This window comes from Trifolium pratense, linkage group LG7 (genome assembly GCF_020283565.1).
Source record: "Trifolium pratense cultivar HEN17-A07 linkage group LG7, ARS_RC_1.1, whole genome shotgun sequence".
NCBI lineage: Eukaryota > Viridiplantae > Streptophyta > Magnoliopsida > Fabales > Fabaceae > Trifolium > Trifolium pratense.
The window spans coordinates 12591690-12610911 of NC_060065.1; the positions used below are offsets into that span (position 1 = coordinate 12591690).

A 19222-nucleotide genomic window follows, 5' to 3' on the forward strand; every position below is an offset into this window, starting at 1 on the left:
TTTTTCTTCATAATTTTCGATGGACACATATGAAGTAGAAAAACCCTTTGCCACTGCCAGCCACTTCTGTTATTTGCGCTCTATCGAGAACTCTATCAATGGCTGCTGCAACTACAATTGAGAAGAAGAAGGTTAGTAGTAGTAACTATATACCTGATGACCTTTCCTTTTCTATTCTCTCTAAACTTCCTATTAAATCTCTTAAGCGTTTTTCTTGCGTTCGTAAATCATGGTCTCTTTTAATTCAAAACCCTAATTTCATGAATTTGTTCCGCAACAATCTCTTATCCAAATCTCATCCGCACTACCACGATTCTGGTCTGGTTTTAAACCAGTTTATGGGTCTACATGATTGGAACATTTATTTGATTTCTGGAGATAAGTTTGAGAATAAAGTGAAATTGAATTCGCCACCTATATTTCAAATTCCAAATATTGGTGTTACTCCTATACGTGTTCTTGGTTCTGCTATTAATGGCATTCTCTGTATCTATGATGATTATGGAACATTTCCAAAAACAACTGTATTATGGAACCCTGCCACTGAGGAAATAATTGAGATACCTATTGGTCATGCTGAGATTAAACCTGAGTTTACCACTCTTGTTTTTCCGCATGGATTTGGCTATGATGATGTTGGAGATGACTATAAAATCATTCAACATGTGGATTATATTATGGCTAATGAAAATCCTTTGGAAGATTTAGAAGATGTCATGATTCCCGACCCTTTCTGGGAGATATATAGTTTAAAAAGTAACTCATGGAGAAAAATTGATTTTGATATGCCAATTATTTCCTGGATTTTTAATAGTATTGTATACTTCGATGGAGTGTGTCATTGGTTGGGGGAAACAAATATGGTGGTGTCATTTCAGTTGTGCAATGAGGTGTACTTTATTACACCTTGTCCTTTAGAAGAAGATACACATGATAAAGAATTTGAAGTTAATCTGACAGTGTTAAACGAGTCTGTTGCGATTATTACTAATTGTAACAATACTACGTTTTTCCAAGTGTTCATTTTGGGTGAATTTGGTGTTGAAGAATCATGGATTAGACTTTTCGATGTTGAACTCATGTCTTGCATGGAGCAACCTATTGGTGCAGGGAAGAAGGGAAATATATTCTTTATAAAAGAAGATGGTGAGCTAGCTTGTTTTGATTTAACTACTGGGTTGATTGAGGATATTGGCATTCAAGGAGAAAAGAATTGGTGTCAGATTGCAATTTACAAGAAAAACCTTTGTTTGATCTGAGACATAAACATGTAATTTCTTTGTCAGCCAATGCGTGGAGTTTAGATAAATTTTACATACTACATATGTTAAAATGATGATGCTGCCATGGCTCTTCCTTTGATTTTGCTAGGCATATGGAAAAGGTGATTAATCTCTATTGTTTCATTTGTGTTTGAATGGCTTTGTTTGTGTGCACAGTGCACCTGTATTCTCTCTTTTACATATTTGTATCAGATATCTATTAATTTCAAGTTGTCTAAGCACTATTACTTGGGAGGTTCTGCTAAGCACTTGTACCATGTCTTCATTCTTTTGGTAGTTTGTGCCTTATGCTGAAAATGAAGTAACAAGTTGAAACATCCATGACTTCCTTTTTATGCTCAAATTTCCGGAAGTTGAAACCACCATGACTTTCTTTTTAGTTAGTTGTTTGTCTCACTCATCATGACTTTACCACTTAGGCATATTGTGTTAACGTGTTGAGCATAAGGGGTATTGGGTAATGTGAGATTTGAGTAATTGATGGTTTCATTTACTGTAAAAATAAAAACTGTGGGAATTGTTCTTGGGTTGGAGCTGTGTTGAAATTTATATTTGTCGGTTATAGGGATGGGCAATTTATGATTGAAGGAATTGAGCCAAATGTGGTTTCAGTGGTAGTGTGAAGTGTGATCATTGTGAAGGAATTGAGCCATGACTCTTCCTTTGAATTTGTTTAGGCATATTGAAAAAGTGTGGTTAATCTCTCAAGTATAGTATTAATATCCTCTCATCCAGTGTGTTAATGGCTTTGTCTAGAAACATTATTGTCTGCGTGCACCTGTATTTTCTCCTATGCATATTTGCATCACATATATCTATTCATTTCAAGTGGTCTAATGATTTTGTTAAACAGTAAGCACCAGTAGTCTAGTACCATGATGTGTTCACTCTAACTATTTTGCGCCTTATTGCTAAGCTAGGCTGGTTTATTTTCCATGTTCCTTTCTTTGATTTGTTGGGTGGTCATAAGATTTGTTTGTAGGGTGGCCTTAAGATTTTGTTCTTAACAATCTCTTATCCAAATCCCATTCACTCTATGATGGTGTTTCTCTCATTCTAAACCAGATTCTAGAACCTTTTCATTGGAATTTTTATTTGCTTTCTGGTGGCAAGTTTGAGAATAAATTCAAATTGGATTTTCCATCTCTATTTCATATTCCATTTGCTTCTATTATTCATATTTTAGGTTTTGTTATTAATGGCATTCTTTGTATTTACAACCATGCTAATTATACAAAAGCTGTATTATGGAACCTTGCTACCGAGGAAGTTATGGTCATTCCTCTTAGTAAATTTTTTGAGCTTCGATATGCTTAAAATGGGGTGTGCCAGTGGTTGGGGAAAACAAACAATAAAATATATTTGGTGTCGTTTAACTTGTCCAATGAGGTGTACTTTATTACACCTCCACCATATGAAAATGTGGATGATGATTTTGATGATAACCTGACGGAATTTTTTTTTTTGCTTTCACCACCAGTTTAATCTGGTTCGGGGGTCAGTTCTGGCATCAAGTGTTTCCAGCCTCCTCCCGATCGCATAACCTTACGGAATTTTGATTGAGGAGATTGGTATTAAAGGAGTAGGTTCTTGTCAGATGGTGATTTTCAAGAAAAACTTTGTCCAATTGGAGAAATAAACATGTAATTTCTTTTTCAGCCTATGCGCGGGTGGAATTTTGTCAGATACATGTTGTTAGATGCAAGTTTTCACACTTGAAGGAATATAACTTTGATGTTAGATACATGTTGTTAGCTTGTTATCTATCATTGATTTGTAACAGCTGTTTGTCCTCATAACAATATGATGATTCCATGTTAAGAGTTTAGATAAATCATGTGAATTAAGAATCTCCATTTGTTTCTGGTATCAAAGCTAAATATGATATGATAATGATTGCTAGTATTAATATATGTTGAGTTTTGAAGATAGTTTTGTTGTTTTAGAAATTAATGTAATCTTTTGTCAAAAAAAGAAAATAAAAAATTAATGTAATCTTTGAGTTTGCATATCTTGTTCATCTCTACATGATCATGATGTTAAGTCCCCTGAAATAGATTTAACAGACAAAATGTATTAAGATAGAAAAGTTGGAACATTATTATCATGATCATGTATTTGCGCCTTACTGATATGCTGATTTATTTTCCAAGTTCCTTTCACTGATGTGCTGATGAAAGAGAAAATGCATCAGGAACAGGACACTCATGAGCAGCAGTTATGTAATATTTTTCCCATTTGACATTGTAAGGAACCTGGCAAGATTGCCGGTTTGATGAACTTCCTTCGATATCAGAATCCTCTTAAAGAGAGGGGAGTTTCCGACTGAGAAATTTGTATATCCTCTTAAAGATAATATACATTTGGATTGACAGAATTTAATGTGTGAGGTCATGCAAATTTGAACCATTTGTAATACTAACAAGACTAAGGAGAGGGTTAAGATTGAGGTTGATGATTTGGAAAATAACCAAGGAATTAGTTTTAGGCTGGTTTTATATATGACTGAGAATCTTCAAGGCTAGGTATTTTCCTCTAGCCTTGTAGGTGGCGCATATGTGACGGTAGTAACATTGATGTTATGGATGAACCGTGGTTAATGTAGAAGAGGGGGGGTGGATGAAAGCTCCACAAAGCCAATGGGTGTACAATCTAACTATCCAATAACTAATGCTTCCTAACTTAAAACAATGAGATGCTGAGAAAATTAAATCGTTATTTGCAGATGGCCTGCAAACATGATACTAGCGGTCCCATTCTATGTTTGGGGTGAAGTTTGTTAAGCAATGGTTGCTCATTCATTAGCAAGAGCAGCCCATTCTATGTCTAGTTGCCATATTTTTGAGTCAATTCCTCGAGACTTATTTGATTAATGAAATGAATTAAGTTTGCTTTTGTAAAAAAAAAAGGGGTTAATAGCTCTTTACCCCCCGTAATGTTGGTGATTTTTGCTTTACACATCTGTAAAAAAATATTTGCTTTTACCTCCTGCAATTCAAAGATGACATGTAAGCATCTGACTGGACATTTAGATGACATGACTTGCCTACATGTCAAATTATTTTATTTTTAATATTTTTCTAATGCTAGCTGAATATTCCCTCTTTCATTAACACAAAAAAATATTAAATTTCCTTTTTCAACAAATCAAAAAAATATTGAAATATACAAAATAAAATTAAGGCTTAAATGCAGTTTTACCCCCCCTATTTTGAAAAATGCGGAATTTTACCCCCCCTATTTTAAAATGCGGAATTTTACCCCCCCTATTTTATAATTTGTTGGATTTTGCCCCCCCACCAAAATTTTGCACAAAATCTGCTTCTGAGCCTCAAGTTTAAAGCTACGCACAGAACTCAATTTGGATCAATAATTCACCAAACTGGTACCGAAACGACCGTAATCGAGTTAGTTTTCCACAGAATCAAACTCCACTAAATTTGGAGTTACAGAGAGAGATTAATTACTGTTTTAGTGAAGGTCTGTTCAAATTAATTATCGTATGAAACTACTACTGGTATTCTCGTCATTCCTCTCACCCTGTAGCTCATTTTTTAATACTATTTACATGTATGGAAATCTAACGAAATTAACCTTGTTGGCATTTCAATTTCGTCGAATTTGGAGTTACGATGTGTTCGGTAGACGATGTTGAATTTGAAGATCACAAGTAGATTTCTGCAGAATTAGTAATTGGACAGACCTTCACTAAAACGGTAATTAATCTCTCTCTGTAACTCCAAATTTAGTGGGGTTTGATTCTGTGGAAAGCTAACTCGATTACGGTCATTTCGGTAGCCATTTGGTGAATTATGGATCCAAATTGAGTTGTATGCGAAGCTTTGAAGTTGTGACTCGAAAGCAGATTTTTTGCAGAATTTTGGGAACATACCTTCACTAAAACGGTAATTAATCTCTTTTTGTAACTCCAAATTCAGTGGAGTTTGATTATGTGGAAAGATAACTCGATTACGGTCATTTCGGTAGCCTTTTGGTGAATTATGGATCCAAATTGAGTTGTATGCGAAGCTTTGAAGTTGTAACACGAAAGCAGATTTTTTGCAGAATTTTGGGGGACATACCTTCACTAAAACGGTAATTAATCTCTCTTTGTAACTCCAAATTCAGTGGGGTTTGATTATGTGGAAAGATAACTCGATTACGGTCATTTCGGTATCCTTTTGGTAAATTATTGATCAAAATTGAGTTGTGTGCGAAGCTTTAAAGTTGTGACTCGAAAGCAGAATTTTAGGGGGGGCAAAATCCAACAAATTATAAAACAGGGGGGGTAAAAGTCCGCGTTTTAAAACAGGGGGGGTAAAATTCCGATTTAATCAAAACAGGGGGGGCAAAACTGCATTTAAGCCTAAAATTAAAACATTCATCTTTCTCCTTGTTCCATAGAAACCTAGAGCATTCCCTCTGTTTAAAATTGAAACAACTTGCTCCTTCATCTAACAACAACATTCCTCGAACCTACCTTTTCATCTTGTCACATCTTCTCCATCTTCTTTGATTTACCTTCTTCTCTCTCTCTCTCTCTCACACACATGTTCCTTCTGTTTCTCGCAAGCGTTCGCACCATGCACCACCACCATTTTCTGGGTTTAATTTCGATTTGTGATGTTCCTTTCACCATAAAAACAGAGACCCATACCACTAACCCAAATCCATACCACGAAATCGACAGCGACGATGGCGAAAATGAAATCGACGGCAGATCTTCTACATCATAATCTGTTCATTAATTTCGATTTGTGTTGTTTTTGGTGTTTTAGAGTTCGATTGATGTATGTGTGTTATGATTTTCAGTTTTGCAAATCTGTTCGTTAAGGATTTTGTAGAGAAATGTTCCATTTGGTGTTTTGGATTTGCCTCAAGGGAATGATTCAATTGTTCCTCTTGCTACAACTATCGATCTTTGCTCTTGGTGGTTGTCGTTTTTAATGTTTTTTGTTGTTAGATGCAGAATAAATTTTCATTGTATGAGTTTTTACTTCAGGGGGAATGTTGTTATATGAAGGAGCAAGTTGTTCTGGGTTTCTATAGAACAAGGAGAAAGATGAACGTATCAATTTTTTATTTTGTATTTCAGTTTTTTTTTTAAAGATTTAATATTATTTTTTGTTTTAATAAAAAAGGGAATATCCAACTAGCATTAAAAAAATCAAAAATAAAATAATTTGACATGTAGGCAAGCCATGTCATCTAAATGTCCAGTCAGATGCTTACATGTGCGGTGAAGGTCTAAAAACAAAAAATCTTTGAATTGCAGGGGGGTAAAAAAAAAAAAAATTTATAGGGGGTAAAACAAAAATCACCAACATTGCATGGGGTAAAGAGCTATTAACCCAAAAAAAAAATTAGGTCATCAAATTTACTTAGAGAAATCTTTTACCACTAAAAAAACTTTCTACGATAATATTTTTTACAATGGAGCTAGATCAAACTCAGGAACTTTAATATACTATTCAAACCCCTCACCATTACACCAAACTTAGTGTCTTAGTCTATGATGCACAAGTAATCCATTTGAGGGAGAGTACCAGTACAAGATACATACTCGTACCTTAATTTATGCCCATACACATACATTAATTTTTCCAAAAATGTTGTACCTCGTACCGGTACCCGTATCGGGTACCAATACCGTACCCACACATAGGCAACGTAGGTCTTAGTTTCTATAATAATTCCAGTTGCAAGAACTATCAATTTAATTATTTGTTTTTTTATTGTCAATTAGCATAATGGCTAGAAATTACACATGAATAAATGGAGTGTAAAATTTGAATCCAGACCACTAAATTCACAAAAAAAAACAGATTTCAGGAGAATCTGAGTTTGATTGATGAAACAGTTTATTTATAGCATTTTACTTACTTCGCGACTGAACTCTGACTACCTAGGACTTCTTCCTCTAGAAACCAAAAGGTTAAAAAAAGTATCGATTTAAGTTAAGATGACTATTGTTTTGAAATTTTTTATATTGACATTAAAATAATTAATTAAATAACTAAATTCACAAAAGAAAAAAAAAACATTATAAAACGAATTTTTTTCATAAATTTCGATGGACATATGAAGGAGAAAACCCTTTGCCAATGCCAGCCACTTCTGTTATTTCCACTCTATCGAGAACTCTATCAATGGCTGCTCCAACTACAATTGAGAAGAAGAAGAAGGTTAGTAGTAACTATATACCTGATGACCTTTCCTTTTCTATTCTCTCTAAGCTCCCTGTTAAATCTCTTAAACGTTTTTCTTGCGTTAGTAAATCGTGGTCTCTTTTAATTCAAAACCCTAATTTCATGAATTTCTTTCGTAACAATCTCTTATCCAAATCTCATGCGCACTACCGTGATTCCGGTCTTGTTTTAAACCAGTTTATGGGTCCATATGATTGGAACATTTATTTGATTTCTGGAGATAAGTTTGAGAATAAAGTGAAATTGGATTTGCCACCTATATTTCAAATTCCAAACATTGGTGTTACTCCTATTCGTGTTCTTGGTTCTGCTATTAATGGCATTCTTTGTATCTATGGCCGTTGTCAAGGAGCTCATGCAACAACTTTTTTATTATGGAACCCTTTTACTGAGGAAAAAATTGTGATTCCTCCTAGTCATGCTGAGTTTAAACCTGAGTTTACCACTTATATTTTTCCGCATGGATTTGGCTATGACGATGTTGGAGATGACTATAAAATCATTCAACATGTGGATTATACTACGGCTAATGAAAATCCCTTGGAAGATTTGGAAGATGTCATGATTCCCGACCCTTTCTGGGAGATATATAGTTTAAAAAGTAACTCATGGAGAAAAATTGATTTTGATATGCCAATTATTTCCTGGATTTTTAATAGTATTGTATACTTCGATGGAGTGTGTCATTGGTTGGGGGAAACAAATATGGTGGTGTCATTTCAGTTGTGCAATGAGGTGTACTTTATTACACCTTGTCCTTTAGAAGAAGATACACATGATAAAGAATTTGAAGTTAATCTGACAGTGTTAAACGAGTCTGTTGCGATTATTACTAATTGTAAAAATACTACGTCCTTCCAAGTGTTAATTTTGGGTGAATTTGGTGTTGAAGAATCATGGATTAGACTTTTCGATGTTGAACTCATGTCCTGCATTGAGCAACCTATTGGAGCAGGGAAGAATGGAAATATATTCTTTATAAAAGAAGATGGTGAGCTAGCTTGTTTTGATTTAGCTACTGGGTTGATTGAGGATATTGGTATCCAGGGAGAAAATAATTGGTGTCAAATTGCAATTTACAAGAAAAACCTTCGTTTGATCGGAGACATATACATGTAATTTATTTTTCAGCCAATGCGTGAAGTTTTCATACTCGAGGTTTATGAGTCTTGTTTTTATATGCAAATCGGCTTGTCAATTGTCAATATTATATGTATTATTATGTATATGAGATGTCAGATACATGGTTTTGGATACATGGTTTTAGATACAAGTTTTCACTCTTAAAGAAATAAAAGTTTGCTGTTAGATAGATGTTGTTAGCTTGTTATCTATCATTGATTGGAAATAGGTACTAAAATATACATGGACTTGCATTGTATGTTTTGTAGCAGTTTTTTTTGTCTTGATAACAATATGGTGATTCCAAGTAAGGAGTTTAGATAAATTTTACATACTACATATGTTAAAATGATGATGCTGCCTTTGATTTTGTTAGGCATATGGAAAAGGTGATTAATCTCTACGGAATAATTTATTTTCATTTCTGTGTTTGAATGGCTTTGTTTGTGTGCACCTGTATTCTCTCTTTTACGTATTTGTATCTCATATCTATTCATTTCAAGTTGTCTAAGCACTATTACGTGGGAGCTCCTGCTAAGCACTTGTACCATGTCTTCGTTTTTTTGGTAGTTTGTGCCTTATGCTGAAAATGAAGTAACAGGTTGAAACATCCATGACTTCCTTTTTATGCCTAAATTTCAAGAAGTTGAAACCTCCGTGACTTTCTTTTTAGTTAGTTGTTTATCTCACTCATGACTTAACCACTTAGGCATATTGTGTTAACGTGTTGAGCATAAGGGGTATTGGGTAATATGAGATTTGAGTAGTTGATGGTTTCATTTACTGTAAAATTAAAAACAGTGGGAATTGTTCTTGGGTTGGAGCTGTGTTGAAATTTATATTTGTAGGTTATAGGAATGGGTAATTTATGATTGAAGGAATTGAGCCAAATATTGTTTGAGGGGTTATGTTGTGAAGTGTGATCATTGTGAAATCTGAGTTAACATTGCTGCTCTTAAAGTAATGATGCTGCCTTTGGGCCATGACTCTTCCTTTGATTTTGTCTAGTACCATGATGTGTTCACTCTTAATATTTGGTGCTTTATTGCTATGCTGGTTTATTTTCCATGTTCCTTTCTTTGATGTGTTGGTGCAGTATAGTATTGTAGCTTTGAAATGAAAGTGAAACACAATTATAATAAAGTAGTATTGTTACAGACAGATAGTGATTTACTACAGATGCATTCCAAAATTGCCATATGCTCAAAGTCAGAATCTGTCAAATCGAAGTACAAAATCTGTCATGTCTGATAAATTGTTGATAATCACATAACTCTTAGCAACACACATGTGAACCATATATCAAAGCTTCTTAAATACATATTCAAGAAGTCTAGCAGTTCCAGACAGCTATATTGGCTGGATCAAATGCAAAATCAGTGTTTGAATGTTGAATGAATATGCATGTCTTCTAGTGTATTAAGACATTTTAAACCTTCAATCCCAGTCTAAACGTCTTAACACATGTCCAAATCAGTCAACCACTTATTTCAAAAATTCAAAACACATTTCCAAATCACTCAACTATCTAAGTTGAGGGAAAAATGAGAAACCACTCATAAATTTTTATTCATAATGAGATTGTGGCCAAATCAGCTAAATAGGAGATTGAACTCTATCATGGATGGAACTCTATCTATGAGAGGAGCTTGGCTTGGGAACTCAAGATGTTACTCTGGCAGTAGCACTGCAATTTGGCCAGAGAGAGTAATGAAATGAACTACCTTTAGGGAAGATTGAATTGAATGGGCAGTTGGGAGAATGGTTGTTTGGATTTGGCAATTAAAGTGGCGTAGACCTTTCTTTTAATGGGAGGAAGAGTTACATAGCAACTTATTGGTAGCATTGGCATCTTCAAGATAATCGCCGAGGAGGATTCTTGGGTGTACCAGATCGACGGTGGAGGTATGTATACGGTTAAGGCCAATTATTTATACTTATGTCAAAGGCCAATTATTTATACTTATGTCAAAGGCTTGCTTCATATTCATCTTCTACCTTGGGTCATGTTCAACGAGGGGTGTTGGAGGGTATTTACGAGAGTTGGGCTCCAGAAAAGGTTGTGGGTTTCTCTTGGCAAGCCTTACTTTGTCGCCTTCCAGCTAGAGTAAATTTGGCGAAGCGGGGTGTAATTCTAAATGGAGATCAAACATTTTGTCTGTGTTGCACTGTTGCCCTCGAATAGGAGGATAATATTTTTTCTGTTGTGTCTGTTTGCTTGAAAAGTTTGGTATGAGGTCCATAAGTGGTTCAAATTGATTAAGGTCTTGTCAAATTTAAGAAGGCTGACAAGGATGTTATGATGCTAAATTCACATTACATAGTTGGAATTGCAAAAAGTTATAACTTGTGCAACGAGGTGTGCATTATTACACCTCCCCCCATAGAAAATGTGTACGAAGGTGATGTTGATCTAGTGGTGTTAAATATAGGTATGTTGCTATGATATCTAATTGTAAAAAGACTATATCTTTCCAAATGTCAATTTTGGGAGAATTCGGTGTCAAAGAATCATAGATTAGACTCTTCGATTTTGAACTATTGTCTGGCATTGGGCAGCCTACCGGAGCAGGGATGAATGGTAATATATTTTTCAGAAAAAAAGATGGTGAGGTAGCTTATTTTGATTTAAATACTACGGTGAATGCGGAGATTGGTATTAAAGGAGTAAATTCTTGTCAGATGGTAATTTACAAGAAAAACTTTGTCAGATTAGAGAAATAAACATGTAATTCCTTTTTCAGCCTGCGCGAGGGTAGAATTTTGTCAGATACATGTTAGTTGTTGTCTATCATTGATTCGTAACGGTTGTTTGTCTTGATAATATGATGATTTCAAGTTTAGATAAATCATGTGAATTAAGAATCTCCATTTGTTTCTGGTATCATCACTGGATATGATTGTTAGTAAATATTTGTTTTGAGTTTTAAAGATGGTTTTGTTGTTTTATAAATTATGTAATCTTTGAGGTTGCATATCTTAGTAGTTAATCCCGGATCGCGGAGCGAAGCCTCTAGCCCCAAAACTGGGATAGCGGCATCGTGGATAGCCCCAAAACTTTGAGGTTGCAATGATTTTGTAATGTCATTTAATAGATTTAGAAGCCACGAGAAAAGTTGAAACCCTGTTCTGCATCATCTATAGGCACTAGGCATGTGGGTCAAAGTATTGGTTTTGCATGTCTAGGCATATGAATCTTGTTCATATATGCAAACATAGTTTGATTTGATTTGTTTAGGCATATAGAAAAGGTGTGATTAATCTCTATCCTCCGTGCTGCCAGACACTAGTTTCATGATCTTGAGTTTATGCCTTACTGATCTACTGATTTATTTAATAAGTTCCTTTCACTGATGTGCTGGTGAAAGAGAAAATGCATCAGGAACATGACACTCATGAGCTGCAGTTATGTAATAATTTTCCTATTTTACCCTTTAAGGAACCTGGCAAAATCGTCGGTTTGAAGAACCTCCTTCGATATCAAAATCTATTCCATCGAGAACAGCAAGACCGAAAGGTCTCACAACAAGTTTCCGATTGAGAAATTTGTATCCTCTTAAACATAACAAAACTTTGATACTTTTGGATCGACAGAATTTAATGTGCGGGGTCATGCAAATGCAGCCATTGTTATGAGGGTCACAATGACCTGCTACTTATGGTAAGATATTCATAGTTTCTTGTGGCACAAGTCTTACATAAGGTTCCCTCATTACCATTTTGGCCCCAGTAGTTCACATTTTTTGCATCAATTGAACCATTTGTAGTGCTAACAAGACTAAGGAGAGGCTTAAGATTGAGATTTATGATTTGGAAAATAACCAAGGAATTAGTTTTAAGCTGGTTTTATATGCCAATCAGTGTTTGCATTGGAAAGGGCAATGTCATATAAAGTTTGATATCATATGTTACAAACCCCTTCTAAACTTAGTGAAAGCTTTGCATTGAAAAGATCCATCACATATTCTTCTTCATATATCAGTTTACTTGAATGTAAGACTTATTCTCCAACAAGTATTTTTTCTCAGAAACTATCAAGTCAACATGTCACACATAGAGAAAGCTTTCAAGATTATGAAAACATTGGATTGGATCTCATGGCTTCATCATTTTTATATAAATTAGAATTACATAACAGACTATGTTATTCATATTCAAATACAAACAAATTTGTCTCTTTTTCTCTTTTTAAATGTCAATTAATTTTACAGATAAGAATTTCAAAGAAGATTATTTTAAGCCATGAAAAAATTAAACAGCTGAATAAAAACAATTCAAGATATACGCTGTGCTCACTATAATGTATTGTTTTTAATCAATATCCACAAAAAATTGTCAAAAAAGAAAATCAAAGTAAGGAACACCAACTCACAAGTAGAGTTATTTTTACTAAATAAACACTTTTCATTCAAATTAATAAAGAATATCGATACAACACAAATTTAAATCACTAAAAACAAAAGGATTAATCTTCACAAGAATAACCATGCTAATTAACACAACTATTGATTCTAGACAATATAATAGATTCACGCTATTATTAGCTTTAAAACTATTTGAAATAGTATCTGAAAAATAAACTATAAGATCATGAAATAAAGTAATAAATTATAAGCTCTTGATGAAATGACTTACCTTACCAAACAGGTCTTTTTGTCGGACGAGCTTATAAGTGATAAACTATAAGCTACTTTATTGTACTTTTCGCTTAACAAAACGAAGAGTTAGATAAAATGAAGAGTTGCATGGAGTAGCTAAAAGGAGTTAGGATCCTCTCCATTATTTTCTCCATTTTTCCTCTCCATAGTTGTAAAGGGTTTTAAAAATATATTAAATAATTGGACCATCACATTATATGTACAAGAGTCGGGATTCGAACTCCGGACACTCTACTTAGTGAATTTCACATTCAGTAGACTACTTAACCAAAAAAGAAGCCTAAAACCCAGTTTCATTTCAACACTCCATTTATCAAAACTCAATCTCTCGTTTTTGCATTTGCATTTGCATTCTGTCAATGGCTGCTACTTCAACAACAAATGACAACACGAGAAAGAAGGTTAGTAGTAGCTATATACCCCATGACATTTCCTTCTCTATTCTCTCTAAACTTCCTATTAAATCTCTTAAGCGTTTTTCTTGCGTTCACAAATCATGGTCTCTTATATTTGAAAACCCTAATTTTATGAATATGTTTCGCAACAATCTTATATCCAAATCCCATCCACTCTACGACGATGCATGTCTCGTTTTAAACCAGTTTCTAGGTCCTTACGATTGGAACGTTTATTTGCTTTCTGGAGATAAGTTTGAGAATAAAGTAAAATTGGATTTACCACATTCATTTCACATTCCAGGCTTTGGTTTTACTCCTATTCGTGTTCTTGGTTCCGCTATTAATGGCATTTTTTGTATCTATGACACTGATGATCGTGGAACTGCTCTATTATGGAACCCTGCCATTGAGCAAACAATTGTCATTCCTCCTAGTCTTGCTGAATTTGATCCCGAGTTTATCACCGAAGTTTTTCCTCATGGATTTGGCTATGACCATGTTGGTGACGACTATAAAGTCATCCAACTAGTGTGTTATACTGCATCTATTGAAAATCCGCCTAACGGCTTCTGGGAGATATATAGTCTAAAAAGTAACTCATGGAGGAAAATTGATTTTGATATGCCAATTTATTACAATATTTATAATGATGTGTACTTTAATGGGGTGTGTCATTGGTTGGGAGAGGAAACAAATAATTTGGTGTCATTTAACTTGTGTGATGAGGTTTACTTTAACACGCCTTTACCTTTAGAAGATAATGATGGTTTTGAAGTTAAACTTACGGTGTTAAATGGGTTTGTTGCTGTTGTAACTAATCCTAAAAGGATCGCGTCTTTTCAAATATCAATTTTGGGTGAATTTGGTGTTAAGGAATCATGGATTAAACTCTTAGATGTTGAACTCTTGTCTTGCATTGATAGTCCTATCGGAGCAGGGGAGAAGGGAAATATATTCTTCAGTAACATAGATAATGAACTAGCTTGTTTTGATTTAACTACTGGGTTGATTGAGGATATTGGTTTTAGAGGAGATGAGTTTTGGTGTCAGATGTTAATTTACAAGAGAAATCTTCATCCGATTGGAGAAATAAACAACTAATTTCTTTTTCAGCATATGCGTGAAATTTTCGCACTTGAGGTTTGTATCTAGTACTTTATCAAGTTATTTATATGTGAATTGGCTTGTCAAGAGGTAGAAGCCTTGCTCTACCAGTTTTGTTTCATTGCTTTATATGGCTTATTATTCTGGTTTCTATTTCAGCTGTAGGAAACCTTTGGTGAACTGATGTAAAAAGAATCAGTTTGAACTTCAATACATTCTTCTTGCAATGTCTATGCACTTTATTTGCATTTGTAAAAATGAGTTTGAATATCAATCTACTTGTGCTTTTAAAGCTCATTAGGTAAGAAAGGAAATTTATTCTTCGGAAAAAAGATGATGAATTTCAATTAGATTTTAGAGTCAAAAGTAAAGAAAGCTAATTAAGTTAAACAACTTATACTTGGATTAATCGACATTCATTCCCTCTTTTCTGTCTCTTTTTTAACATGTCATATTGTTTTCACAAAAACAAGAGTTTGTGTCTAGGCTTTTGTGATAGAAGCAAATATTATGTAGTAGTAAATCTAAAACATCGGACACCGGTGTGATATTACTCTTGAATTTTAATATCATTTGAAATTTCAAATATTAAGAGGAATTTCTCATATGACAAAAGATGAATTTGAACCATGGTTCGATTCCCGCAACTACGATTGAGAGGGGGCTGGAACCACTTGATGCCAGAACTAACTCCCGAACCAGATTAAACTGGTGGTGAAAACCAAAAAAAAAAAAGATGAATTTTAATAGTATATAGTGCTCTGGTGAAGGCGCATGAATCTTGAGTATGCACCTTTCTGCTATGCTTGAGACGCCATCTCCAGAGTTTCAACTAAGTACTTCTGTATTTTCAAGTACTCAATGCTTTATCATTAAGCTTCTCACTATCACCAAATAATAATCCTTATTGGGATTGCATTTTTGTTGGTACGGGATTCATTTTACTTAATGGTTTCTCATCTTTGGGTGGAAACAAGGCAATCAATCAACTGGTTCACACCGATTGGAAGAAGATTTTTGGTTACCAATTGCATATATTATATTTGTTTTTAGAATATTAGAAAATACTTTTAGTATCTTTATATTTGAGTAATTTGAAGTATCTCTTAGGATTATATGTTATATTGTTTGTTTTTATTATGATTTGTTCTTGATTTATGATGGAGTATGCATTCCTATACATAGCAATTAATATTTAGTCTTTTGTATTAAGTTATGCTATTCAATATTCACATTATTGTTGAAATATATTTGAACCTTTTTCTCCATCGTATCAGAGCTCTCTGAGATTCGTTGGACCACTTGCTATTGGGTCACTCGAATCACACTTTATATGTCCAAGGGTCAATCTTCACCTTAAAGGTTGAATTAGACTCATCCCAAATTCTAAGATTTGTTTTTCTTTTTATGTAGTATGACTGTATGAGTATCAATTGAGGATACCAAAGAGCCATACAATAAAAATCCTAGGATTATAACCAAGTATTGGACAGCAACCCCAGCAGCAACCTGAAGCATTCAATTGAATTTGAAATCATCACACCATTAAACGATAAGCTAATAGACACCCTTTGAAAAACGGTGAAGCAAGCATATACATATATAGTGGAAACAAATGAAAGAGAAGGGCAAAAAGGGGTAAATGAGAACATGAACAAAAGCCAATCTCCGTCGTCTTCTTTAAGAAGAAAGCAAAACGAATTGGATACGAGAGAAATCCTTTCTGCCAAAAACCTTACAAATGGGGAAAAGCTTACAAACATTGAAGAGATTTGTTATTTTTTGTGTTTTTCAGATAGTGTGTCCATCCAGAATGTTGTCAATGCCACCAGGGTGTTGGTTGATCCTGAGGCTGCTGCCTTTAAGGATGGGTGTGTGTTTTTATTTTATTTTTTTTGTCTCTCATTCGTTTGTTGATTTGTTTTCTTTGTTTGTTGCCTCAAGGCTTGCTCTACATGGTGTTAGGCCTTCTATTGAGGAAGTTTTTCTTCATTCCTATCTTGTTATGTCAGTTTCGGATTTGAACTTGTTGGTGGATGATGAGACGTTTGTTGTTGCCGCAACCATTGTTGGGCTTGTTCGAGGGGATGATCGGTGGTATCCTACTAGTAAGTGTCACAAAAGCAAAAAAAATTTATTAATAAACTTACTATAACCTAATGCATACTTTTTTTTTTTTTTGAAATAAACTTATACAAAAGAATCCAGAATTTATTTTATATCTACTAGCGGGTCAGGCAAGCGCGTTTCGCGCCTGCATGTGTCTAACTTGTGTTAAAAAAAACAGATATGCCTTATTTTATGGTCAGTTTGTTAATAAAAGATTTTTGCTGCTAAAAAAGAAAATATGTGCCTTATATTATGGTGAGTTTGTTAATCAAGGGTATTATTGGTATTATGAAAAGTCCACACAAAAACTCATGTATCCTCTTTATATATAGTATAGATATAGAATATATATAGAATAGATAAATTTCTCATTTAACTTTTGAATGAAAAATGAAACAACAATAAAATTATCATATATAAGCAAATAACTTAAATAATTTTTAAACAAACACATAAATAATATTTAAACCGATACACATATTTTGTTGACATATATTTATCGACGGTTTGAGTGGAAGATAGTGATTCTTTAACAAATAGTATTTAATATAGAAAATTAATATATACACTAACTAAAATCATACAAAATCTCTATTTTATTTATTGGGTCATGTTAACACGTGCTTTAATAACATGTTAAAATATTAAAAAAAAATATAATAAGATAGAATACTTAATGTTTAAAACATTGAATGCACAAGTTCCAAAATAATACTTCAACATTTACTTGTTTAACATTTATCCTTAGAGCATCTCCAACGATGATACAACTTTGAGCTATGTTGTACGGGTACTCCATTTTAGACAGAGTACCGGTACCGGGTACGTACCGGATACTGATACGCGTATGGTACGTACCCTCAAAGTACAGATTTTTTTTTTGTTTTTTCATGCGGGTACACGCGTGGTACTTCCGGGGTATGCACGTGGTACTCTCAGGGTACACACGTGGTGCATATTTCATCAAAAATTATTCTCATTTTTTTTTGCAACACTTTTCAATCTCATTCTTTTTTTATTTGTTTATTTTTTTAATAAAGATCCACTTTAGTTTAAAATTAGAATCGATTCAGTCTCCTTCCCTTTTTATTTATTTTTAAAAGTAGAGCTGCATAGTCTTACTACTCCTCCTAATTTCTTAAACGTGTAAACCACAATATAACTACTTTTAAAGTTTGTTATTTTTTATGTTTAATTATTTGCTTTAAGAATATAATTTTATTATTTTAACTATATAACTATATTAAAAAATATATATACGAGCGTACCCGTACCTTAGTTTTTTTAAAAATGTCGTACTACGTACCCGTACCGTACCCGCACCTATGCAACATAGACTTTGAGTATCATACATTAATAACAAGTGGTCTCTACAATGCCACGTAATATTTATGCAACGCATACATATTTTGCTCCAATGGTGATATCACTTTTTGAGTATCATATATTAATAACAAGTGGTCCGTTCTATATTTTTTTTGTCTAAATAAAAATAAAAATTATTTAATTTAATAAATATGTAGATAAATAAATTAATAATTAAATATAATGAGAAATACATGACAATAAATAAAAAATGATGAAAAATGCATAAATATGACGGGAAATATATAATGAAAAATATAATAATTAATTTTATTATTATACATATTAGGATCCATGTGATAGAAAACAAATAAAATATGACTTGAGAACAAAACAAATAAAAATTATGTAATTGTTCGTGGTGCATATCAGCTGTTGACGACACGTGATACAGTTATTTTGGATGTTGCGTTGGGTCTTATTTGGCATCCTCATGTTCCTTTGAAGGTGTCTATTTTCGCTTGGCGACTCATGTGGGATAGGTTACCTACCAAAGGCAATCTGGTCTCTAGAGAGATTTTATCTGCGACGGCCCATCATTGTGTTTCTGGCTGTGGAGAGGTTGAGTCGACTCCGCATTTGTTCTTCTTTTGCAGCATTTTTGGTGCTCTTTGGTCTCTTGTCAGCTCTTGGATTGGCTCTTCATTGTTGACTGTTCAGGTTCCTTCAGAGCATTTTGTTCAGTTTACTGTTTCAGCAGGTGGTCTTCGAGCTCGACGTTCCTTCATGCAACTCATATGGCTTGCTTGTGTGTGGGTTGTGTGGACCGAAAGAAACTATAGGTTATTCAAAGGCTCGGCAAACTCATTACATTCTATGTTGGACAAGATCAAGATTTTTTCTTATAGGTAGTTGAAAGCGACGAGTAGTACTTTAGCTTTGAACTGCCATAGTTGGTGGTTTAGTCTTATGCTTTGCTTGGGTCTTGTATAGTTTCTTTTGGTTTTGTATTTTGACTCTATTGTATCCTTACT

General features: G+C 33.9%; 4 protein-coding genes across 5 annotated transcripts; all 4 read left to right on the forward strand.

Moving 5' to 3' along the window:
* Window positions 1-3213, forward strand: LOC123897047 (F-box/kelch-repeat protein At3g06240-like). 2 transcript variants are annotated; one of them, XM_045947542.1, is made up of 3 exons: window positions 5-1384; window positions 2764-2865; window positions 2943-3213. In XM_045947542.1, the coding sequence occupies exon 1, from the start codon at window positions 99-101 to the stop codon at window positions 1257-1259; it is 1161 nt and encodes a 386-aa protein (XP_045803498.1). In that variant the 5' UTR covers window positions 5-98; the 3' UTR covers window positions 1260-1384; window positions 2764-2865; window positions 2943-3213. The 2 variants fall into 2 exon arrangements, with proteins under 2 accessions (XP_045803497.1, XP_045803498.1); XM_045947541.1 differs by having other exon boundaries at window positions 1-1384; window positions 2764-3213.
* A 4148-nt stretch (window positions 3214-7361) lies between these two features.
* LOC123897046 (F-box/kelch-repeat protein At3g06240-like) lies at window positions 7362-8806 on the forward strand. Its single transcript, XM_045947540.1, has one exon. It carries the CDS (start codon window positions 7388-7390, stop codon window positions 8609-8611), a length of 1224 nt encoding a protein of 407 aa, XP_045803496.1. The 5' UTR covers window positions 7362-7387; the 3' UTR covers window positions 8612-8806.
* Window positions 8807-13605: 4799 nt separating this feature from the next.
* On the forward strand, window positions 13606-14817 carry LOC123897048 (F-box/kelch-repeat protein At3g06240-like). The gene has a single exon (XM_045947543.1). It carries the CDS (start codon window positions 13632-13634, stop codon window positions 14769-14771), a length of 1140 nt encoding a protein of 379 aa, XP_045803499.1. The 5' UTR covers window positions 13606-13631; the 3' UTR covers window positions 14772-14817.
* Window positions 14818-16424: 1607 nt separating this feature from the next.
* Window positions 16425-19100, forward strand: LOC123895863. Its single transcript, XM_045946337.1, has 3 exons — window positions 16425-16645; window positions 16719-16882; window positions 18643-19100. Exons 1-3 carry the CDS (start codon window positions 16425-16427, stop codon window positions 19098-19100), a joined length of 843 nt encoding a protein of 280 aa, XP_045802293.1.
* The last annotated feature ends 122 nt before the right edge of the window (window positions 19101-19222 follow it).